The sequence below is a fragment of the Lactuca virosa genome, chromosome 6, assembly GCF_052849685.1.
Source record: "Lactuca virosa cultivar CGN04683 chromosome 6, Lactuca_virosa_CGN04683_v6, whole genome shotgun sequence".
Taxonomy (NCBI): Eukaryota; Viridiplantae; Streptophyta; class Magnoliopsida; order Asterales; family Asteraceae; genus Lactuca; species Lactuca virosa.
Genome location: NC_136431.1, coordinates 57,980,805 through 57,990,337, shown reverse-complemented (window position 1 = coordinate 57,990,337; position 9,533 = coordinate 57,980,805). Strand labels below are relative to the sequence as shown.

Here is a 9,533-nt window from a genome sequence, read left to right as displayed (position 1 = left end):
TCACAATCATACGTGGATCATTTTTAGTAATATCAGATCGTAAGATTGTTACTATTAATTTGTCGTTATAAGATTCTACTATTTTATATTAGACTACCTAGTTGAATCAAATCTGACTAAGTGAATCGAATAACGAACCCTGTTAGACTACCTAGGTGAATCAAATTAGACCAACTAAGTGAATCGAATGATGAATATGAACCTTGTTAGACTACCTAGGTGAATCAAATTAGACTAAGTAAATGGATTGACGAATATGAACCCTAAAAAACCTCTTTTGAAATGTTTATTGTTAACTGATGTATTAGAGATATATTTTTAATGTTTATTGTTAACTGAATGGTTATTTGATATATGGAAATATATTTTTATGTTTTAAACTGCTTTTGAAATGATCTTTACAAACAATCTTGCAAAGAAGAAAGCAACACTATATAAAATTCCGATCTTGATCTTGATAAGATTGCTCTTAAGGACTTTATTTCATTGGAGGGAGATGGCCTAAACTCTTTTTAAGTACCGAAGAATCAAAGCCTTTAACCATTACGAAGTTGTTAATTTAAGCATCAATCGGGATAAATCATATCATCAATTAAAATCTTATCATCATGATTCATGAGTCCCACCTCTAAAACAATAAGTAATGACACCACCAGAAATCCAAAATCTTGTAACACAAATTATAAAAACTTTCTTTATTCAGAAAGTGTCTCTCTTCATAATAACGTTACAAATTACAAAAAATATTCGAAGGCAGCAGCCATCATATCATAACTTGACAGCTTACAACACTTCCTCATGTTTTGGTTATTTAACAAGAAAACCAAAATAATCAACAACTGTATTTTTCTTTCTTTATTCTTTCTTCCAAAATTTGCTCCACATGCAAAAATTACGCATGCAAATAATCATATCGATTATAAAAAGACCAAAAAGCCCCTACTAATTAAGCCACAGCCGACCTTTTAACCTCATAGTCTTCAAGGTTAAGAGCTTCAAGCAACTTTGGCCATGATTCTGGAATCCCTCCAGGCAGATCAAACTCCATTATCTTCCCTTGTTCCCTGTAGAAATCCTCAACAGGTTGACTCTGCACAACATTACAAAATCATCATCATCATCATCATGGTTTCATAATTGTTCAAGATCCTAAAAGGGTATTTTAGACATTTGTCAAACAATCATTCCACCTAAAAATGTTACAATACCTTTTCATGATAGACACGAAGTCGCTCTTTGACAACTTCTTCAGTGTCATCAGCACGAGTGATGAGCTTGGTGGAACAGTGTGAAGGTGGAAGAAGTGGGGCCATGCTCATTGCAGGTCTTCCATTTTCTGCTTTTGCATTAATGGAAGCCACATTGAAACCTTTTCCACATTGGCTGCATATCCTTCTTCCAAGACATTTCTCAACCAACACATCTTCCCTCAGTTTCAGATTCACCACCAAATCAATTTCTGTCACCTCGTCTAGAATTTCCTGAAAAAACAAACGATTCTTTAGGGAACTATTACAAAAACATCGAATGAGATTAAATGGTTTGAATTTGGTTAATGGAAGTTACTTACAGCTTGTCTTATGGTTCGAGGAAAACCATCAAGAATGAATCCTGATTCGCCTTTTGATTCTCCAGCTTCTAGTCTTTTTGATAACAAGTTGAAGATAATTTCATCAGAAACTAACTTCCCTTGGTTCACTATCTCAGCTAGCTGAAAAGCATAAGAAGAAGAATGTGAAGTTTGCATCAATGTAAAGTTTACAAGATCCCGCTTCCGCATGTCGCTAATAGAACAACTACGAATTCATGTGCATGGAATAGCGAGCAAATCGAAAGACATTGACAGCTTAATTAGGGAAAAAATTTGGGCGTAAGCGTTAGGATCTTGTTAATTACATAAGCTCGATTAATAATCATATTAAGTCTAAGGAAAGCACACGTAACAGAATGATATATTATCTACCTGTCGAGAAAGAGGACCGGAAGAAGATAACTCTTCACGAACGAGATCTCCGGTGGCGATGTGAGGGACACCGAGAAGAGTCGAGAGGCGACTAGCATAAGTTCCTTTTCCGACACCGGGACAGCCGAGAAACACCCATTGGAAGTTTCTAGAACCCTTGGGATCTGAGAAATTAGGGCGCTGGTTGTCTTGAGATTCAATATCGGAAACCACGGCAGTGGTGGTGGAGGAAAGTGATCTCCTGAATAGAAAAGGGATTGAGGAAGATGATGATGATTTCAGGAGGCGGGTGAGGGCCGCCATGGGTGGATTTGACGGCTGAATTACAGAGCGAAAGGGGAAGCGGAGAAGAAGAAAAGAGCAAGCAACGACCTATTTGGCGTTGAAGGAGAAATGGGGATCCCCAATTCAGAGGTATTTTGGGTTATTGCATCGCATATTCCTAGGTTTACTAATAATAAAAATAAAAATAAAAAATGTACTTAAATTACATGTTTAGTCGTGTAACTTTGGTGAATACAACACATTTGGTACAAAGTTGGGAGATTGTTGCAGTAACGGTCCTTATTTCAAACTACCTCAATGTAAAATTAATAGGTTTGGGCCCCCTCTTTTCACTCCGTTAACATCTACCGTTAAGACCTCTTCATGTGCAAGTCACATGGGGGTAGTTACGTTATTTGGCTCGTTTGTTTTTTGGTAAAAAGTTTTTTTGGGCACTTATATCTGCGAGCAGGTGGATGTTTACCAAAAAGACTGCTTGTTTTCTGGAAGACAAAAGAACTCAAAAAGACTTCTTTATCACTTCTTGTATGAAGGCATAGAAAAATACTTTTGGTCCACATCTTCTGCCACAGACACGGAAAAAGACTAAATATATTTTACCACTTCCAAAACAAACACCACCTTAGTCTCTTGGTCTTCCAGTCTGGTAATTTAAGGAGAATGAGAAGTGGGTTTAGCCTTATTTTTCAAACTTGATCGAATGTAACTTTCTCTCGTTTGAAAATGACGTTTTGTGCATATAGAAGAACAGTTGCAATATAAACATCATAGACATCCAACAACCATGGACAAATTTTCTACTCATACTCCAAAGTGTTAATGCTTACAGTTTGTTTGTTGCGTTAGTTGATAACTTCAAAATGATTGTTGGCTTAAATGTATAGTAGTGAATGTGGATTGATGACATATGTGTTTAATGGAAATGGATGTCATCCCAAGATTGTTGTGGTTCATGAAAGCCCTATAAGCTAACAAGTTTCTTGTTGTACAAAATCAAGTGTTAGGTGTTTTATAAAGACTATTAAGGTGGATGTTATTATCTTCGTGATGGCGATAAAGATGTAATATTATGTCATGTTAATGGTTTTTGGCATTGTAGAAGATGAAAAAGTGTGGTTAGTTCATGTTTATTTTGAAATTTTGAATCGAAGCTTACAACCATTGATCGGTGTAAAAAGAAATTAAAGACACAGGTCATTCCGTGTAGCTTTTAGCAGTCAAGAATCTATGATCTTCATGTTGTTTTTATTATTCATATATTGTCTTTTAATTTTTCTAACAGCGAGATAGTCTATTTATACCTTTTTTGTAGTTGTTTAAAATCATGAAGGATCAATCTGAATTTTTCTACAAAAGTTGATAATCTAATGATAATATAATTTATTATTTGTTTCAACATATATTATTCTCAATATTATTTGTCAACTTGTTTGCATCTAACATTACTAACGATTCAATGTTATTTAACTATACTACTCGTCAAATTTTTTGTTTGTCAATTCCGAAATACAACAGTTGACCATAAGTAGAGTTGATGCATTTTCCTTTATAGTTAGGTGACCCACATGGTGGGCTTTTTTTTCTTCGAAATTATATTGGTATTTCCAGAAAACTATTTTGCATAAGGATATGCTAACCCGTACATACAAGAGGTTTTTTTCCGAGTTTGACAAATGGTTACGCGAGTCGCCTTGAGTACATCGTGGTTTATGGAGATCCTTTATTTGGAGACATCTAGTAGGTTGTTTACCCATCTGGTTTGGTGGTATGAGACTGTGTACTCAGCAGTAGAGGGTATCTCTTATAATTTTTTTTGGCCTCTAGGCTCCAATATAAGGTGTTATGAGACCACAACTTATAAGACAAAGACATATGTTGTATGTATTTTGAATATGTTTGTGCTTTTTGGCTTGTTTTCATTATATGATATAGAGTTATATAATAGTTTCACTAACAAGTACATTGTACCAAGGACCTACATACATCGACAAATACCATTTTAAGTAAAATTATCCATGAAACAAGTAAACTTCAAATTGATTTTTAGACAAAACATAGCTTTTAAATGTCCACAAACACCACATGCTTAGGATTTTCGTATGCCTATCCCTATAGATGGTTTAGACCAACATATGTCACAACTGGAATATCATTCTATCCTTAGATATCGTCTAAGGATTCCATTATTTTCATTTGATGAAATATGAACAAAAACATAATTAGGCTCCTTTGAGATCACGTAGTACATTGTATAAAGCTTATAGGTTTCAAGCCCCAACATATTATGGTTAACTCATTTTTACCAACACATAAACTAATAAACATTTTTGTCAAAAAAATGTTTATTTAATTAAATAATCAATCCTAAACACCCATGATCAACAAGTTAACAACTTTCTCTTTCTCTAAAACAAAGTTAACTCTCTAAAACAAAAACCAGCCCAACTCTGCATATTTGGGCCTCCCATCTTATTTCAGCCCATTTTCCCGGTCCAGCCGTCCTTTCGTCTTTGTCGAAGCGTCCGGAAGACACGAAAACACCAACAAACACCGTCACCAACATCATTTCCATCTTCATTTTCCCGCCTCCTGATCCCACTCACTACACAATGGCGGATAAGAGAAAACGCCGACGAGCAGACGCCGATTCCGACGACGAATCTGTTCGCCTCCCCTTCAAAAACCGTCTCAAACCAGACTCCGTCATCCTATCAATACTCGAAACCCTAACCGAAGCCACCAAATCAGCCTCAACTTCTAAAACCCTAACCCTCTCCGATCTCAACCTCTCATCCACCTGCCGTGAAGTCACCGACTTAACCTTATCCTCTGTCCAAACCGAGATCCAAACACTAGCCATCTCTCTTGCTAAATCGATCCTCGCCGGCAACGGCTTCTCCTTCTCCGTCCCCTCACGCGCCGCCACCAACCAACTCTACGTCCCTGAGCTCGATCGCATCGTCCTCAAGGACAAAACCTCCGTTCGCCCCTACGCCTCTGTCTCAACAGTCCGGAAAACCACTATCACAGCCCGTATCCTGTCCCTCATCCACCAACTCTCCCTCAAAAACATCCACGTCACCAAGCGTGACCTGTTTTACACCGATGTCAAGCTGTTTCAAGACCAGACTCAGTCCGATGCTGTTTTGGATGATGTTTCGTGTATATTAGGTTGCACCAGGTCATCACTGAATGTTGTCGCAGCTGAAAAGGGAGTGGTTGTAGGCAGACTTATATTCAGCGACAATGGCGATATGATTGATTGCACGAAAATGGGAATGGGAGGAAAAGCAATTCCTCCGAATATAGATAGAGTAGGTGACATGTCAAGCGACGCATTGTTCATACTCTTAGTTGAAAAGGATGCTGCTTACATGAGATTAGCTGAAGACCGATTCTACAATCGATTTCCTTGCATAATCGTGACAGCGAAAGGGCAACCTGATGTTGCCACCAGGTTGTTCTTGAGGAAGATGAAGATGGAGCTAAAATTACCTGTGTTGGCTCTTGTAGACAGTGATCCTTATGGTTTGAAGATCTTGTCTGTTTATGGCTCTGGATCAAAGAACATGTCTTATGATAGTGCAAATTTGACTACACCTGATATCAAATGGTTGGGTGTTAGGCCTAGTGATTTGGACAAGTATAAGATACCAGAACAGTGTAGATTGCCAATGACAGAGCAGGATATTAAGACTGGTAAGGATTTGTTGGAGGAGGATTTCGTGAAGAAGAATCCTGGTTGGGTTGAGGAGTTGAATATCATGGTGAAATCGAAGCAGAAGGCAGAAATTCAGGCTTTGAGTACCTTCGGTTTTCAGTATCTATCTGAGGTCTATCTACCATTGAAGTTACAGCAGCAAGATTGGCTATAGTGATGGTTAGCTTCCTCTTCTTTCTCTTTGTAATGAGTTTGTTGTTGTTAAAGTTTCATCCTGTGTCTTGAACCCCTATGAAAACGATCAAGTTTTTCCTGTTTGCTGTTTATGAGATGATATGTGATTCATCTTTACTTATTTTACTTGTTCTTCTTCGCTTATAAGACAAAGCCTCAAGAGTAGTTGTTAGTTATCCTGAATTTACTGCTATATTAGTGTAATTTAAGATGACTTCTAATCAGAACTCATTTATTTTATTATGCTTTTTATGCATATTGTACAACCCATGGGGTTGTTAGAATCCATTTTGATGGAAAAGTGATTGAATGAAAAAAAGGTGATAGAAGTTTGTTTGAGATTAAAGGTTAAGATGGGTTAAAATATTTAATACAGTTTGTTTGTAGCCCCCTCGTTACAATTGATTTACATTATGCTTCGGTTAATGAATCTAGGCATAAAATATGGATAATAAAAGCTAGGATTTTATTACTATTGATAACAAATAATGAACAGAACTAGTAATGGTATAAAGTGCCCATAAATCGATATAAAATGTTTTTATAGTTCATGTAGAAAAAAAGAAAGTTTAGTGACAAAAACAAAACACAAAAAGTTGACTTCAACTTGTTGATAATCTCTCATTTTTAACGTTGAACATATGAACATAGACAATCACTTTGATGATTCTCTCATTTTTAACGTCGAAATTGAAATTACTTGAGTTTAAAGGAGTTTACCCAAATCGAAGTATAGTGGAAAAGAAGTCAAACTTAAGGGTAAGTTTTTGTATATTATCTATTCTAAACTCGAAAGATTTACATTTACCTCACGGATCATGTTAACACTTAACAATCAACCACTTTTGACAATTTTAAATATTTTCTTCCATGAGAGTACAGGGGAGTCGTATACTATGAGTTTGGCACTTCAATTATTTTGGGTGTAATTATTGATCATGTACTATAGTTATTTACCAATTGTATAATGATATTAACCATATGTCATTTTTTTAAAAATTATTTTTTTTACAGTTTAGGTCTCGAGTGATCTCTGCGTAGGCCGACTAGTTGCTAGTCTCCAGTCGATACAACTTTTGGAACCTTGAGTCTCCATTCAGTTTCATGGAGCTCCTAGCTTATTACCTAAATTTTATTAACCATATAGCATTTTATGTTGAGTTGTTTGGACTAAGATTATGTTTATAGTAACTAGGAGAAGCCCATGCTCCCCATGGGGTGAATGGACTTTAGATATTAAGTCGACTAAAGTAATTTTATTAGTCCAAAAATTAAAGACGGAAAAAGAAAACTATTCGTATTAGGAGAAGTTTGGAATGTTGGTGGCGGAAGTGCAAAAAGAAAAGTATGGGGGCAAATTGGAGAAAAGTTGAAAAAAATGTGACAAAATCCAGAAACTAAAAAGTTTACTGTTCCCAACCCCCCATGGGATTATATATATATATATATATATATATATATATATATATATATATATATATATATTGAAGGTCACCCGTGCTATTGGCACGGATTTGAATGATCAGTAATATGAAAGCAAAAGGTTTTCTGCTAAATCAAGAAAAAGGAATGTACTTTCATAAATTGACATATTTTAGCATTATCAATGAAAATAATAATGTAAACATCATTATCTGAATCTACAATATGAACATTTGTAAATATATTTCCAAGTCCTTGATCTGAGCAATAAAAGCATGCACTCCTTCACCGACACCATTAATTCGAAGTTGTGACAAAACCATTGTGTGTAGCATGCTGAAAACCTTCGCAACCCCCGAAGTAAACACAAATGAAGGGGTATACCCCACCACAGGCAACCAAACAAAGAACTCAAGACACTCATCGAGCTCTAAACTAAAGAAACTAACCTATGGAAAAAATTATTGAAATTATATTATGATTACAAAGGCTAAAAATAAATCAAGTTTCTACTTAATAAAAAAGAGCCTAAGTATTATCCGAAACTAAGCACATACTTAGACATATTGGCCTAGATACACATGAGGCCAACTGAAAAACAGGTATACACATCAAATAAATTAAACAGATTTAGGTAATTGAAAGTACACTGGTATTTCTTACATTGCCCCCAAGAAATGGTTATTCTTCTCCTTTTTCCAAATGTTTAGCAACATTATATATTGTCAAGCTTAATCCAAAATTCTATGTTAAAATATTTAAAAAAAAAAAGAATGCCAAATCAGGCTAAAATGATGAAGTACTTGGCTACATGTGGTTGTGGCCGATTTCTTATTGCATATAAGATGATAAACTCTTGGAAGGTTGGAGGCCCCTGTAATCTTTTAGGTGAACGGTAAGTCATGTTTTTCTTGTCGAGCTCACACTTTACAACGTTTTACATGAAAACCTCAGCCACCTGCACAAAAAATGATAAACTGATGAGTTTAGTATCGTGGAGTTCTTGTGGGTACGCATAACCAAGCATGTTGCTCGTATCTTCTAGTCAAATCCCCTCACACAAATATATCCTTAAATATATCATCGAAATCAAGTCTTAGAAAAATGATTTGTAGCTCAAAACCTCTTCCAATCCACAAAATCTGAGAAATAAAAAACATTCATACTTAAAATAATATAAAAAGGATTATTTTACCTTCTTCTAGCGCTTTTCTTGTTCTTGTAGCCAAACTGAATTCATGTTATAATGATACTTCAGCTTGTATAAGCTTTAAAAATCTCAAGCAAAAATCTAAATATAAATTAATGAATATAGTCGAAAAGAACCTGCATCAAATGTAGCTTTACGGAAAGCATGGTCTTATTTGCTGACGAATCTCTTCACAATGTTTGTTCATCTTCATTTTGTAACTCAATTAACCGACATAGTGAAGGTGTAGCTGTAAATAACGGTGATGAAGAAGAAAATCAGATTTAACATTCAAGTCAATTAATGGGGTTGATTTCTGTAACAATCCAAAACTGATTTCTTTATTACATCAATTAACATTAAAAATTGAGGGTTTCAATTAATGAACCTTCCCCTCCCCTCCCTTCTAGTGAACATATTTACCTTCCTTGCTATATCCATATGCTTGAATTAAGGCCGAAAGAACACCGCCATTTTTCTTTCCATTTTGTGTAGCGGCTTCTTTGTCATGGGACTCATTTCCATCCATATCATTTGACCATTTACTTCCTACTCGAATGCTTTACTTCTAGTGTATCATCTTTATGCTTCTTCTTCTTATTCTGCACATCATCATCTAACCAATTCACAAAACCAGATGTTTATCGTCTTTTTTGAACTAAATGTCTTGAAGTATTATTATTAATAATTTTGTTTCTTATATGAAAACTGCAATCAAGATTCAATATCTTGTGCTGTGCCATCTGAATTCAATGTTGGAATTTGGAAGTGCAACTCCC

At 35.5% G+C, this 9,533-nt stretch overlaps 2 protein-coding genes and 1 long non-coding RNA gene across 3 annotated transcripts; 1 reads left to right on the top strand and 2 right to left on the bottom strand.

The window, feature by feature from the left end:
- Positions 1-680: 680 nt before the first annotated feature.
- Positions 681-2,401, bottom strand: LOC145121183 (adenylate kinase-like). Its single transcript, XM_079056967.1, has 4 exons — positions 1,964-2,401; positions 1,571-1,711; positions 1,209-1,481; positions 681-1,090 (listed from the first exon to the last, which is right to left on the bottom strand). The coding sequence occupies exons 1-4, from the start codon at positions 2,264-2,266 to the stop codon at positions 947-949; spliced, it is 861 nt and encodes a 286-aa protein (XP_078913093.1). The 5' UTR covers positions 2,267-2,401; the 3' UTR covers positions 681-946.
- Positions 2,402-4,780: 2,379 nt separating this feature from the next.
- Positions 4,781-7,446, top strand: RHL2 (Spo11/DNA topoisomerase VI, subunit A protein). The gene is made up of 2 exons (XM_079056241.1): positions 4,781-6,128; positions 7,158-7,446. Exon 1 carries the CDS (start codon positions 4,858-4,860, stop codon positions 6,121-6,123), a length of 1,266 nt encoding a protein of 421 aa, XP_078912367.1. The 5' UTR covers positions 4,781-4,857; the 3' UTR covers positions 6,124-6,128; positions 7,158-7,446.
- Positions 7,447-8,220: 774 nt separating this feature from the next.
- Positions 8,221-8,985, bottom strand: LOC145118765 (uncharacterized). The gene is made up of 3 exons (XR_013713441.1): positions 8,892-8,985; positions 8,761-8,795; positions 8,221-8,523 (listed from the first exon to the last, which is right to left on the bottom strand). It is a non-coding gene; the product is annotated as an uncharacterized LOC145118765 (long non-coding RNA).
- Between the last annotated feature and the right edge of the window lie 548 nt (positions 8,986-9,533).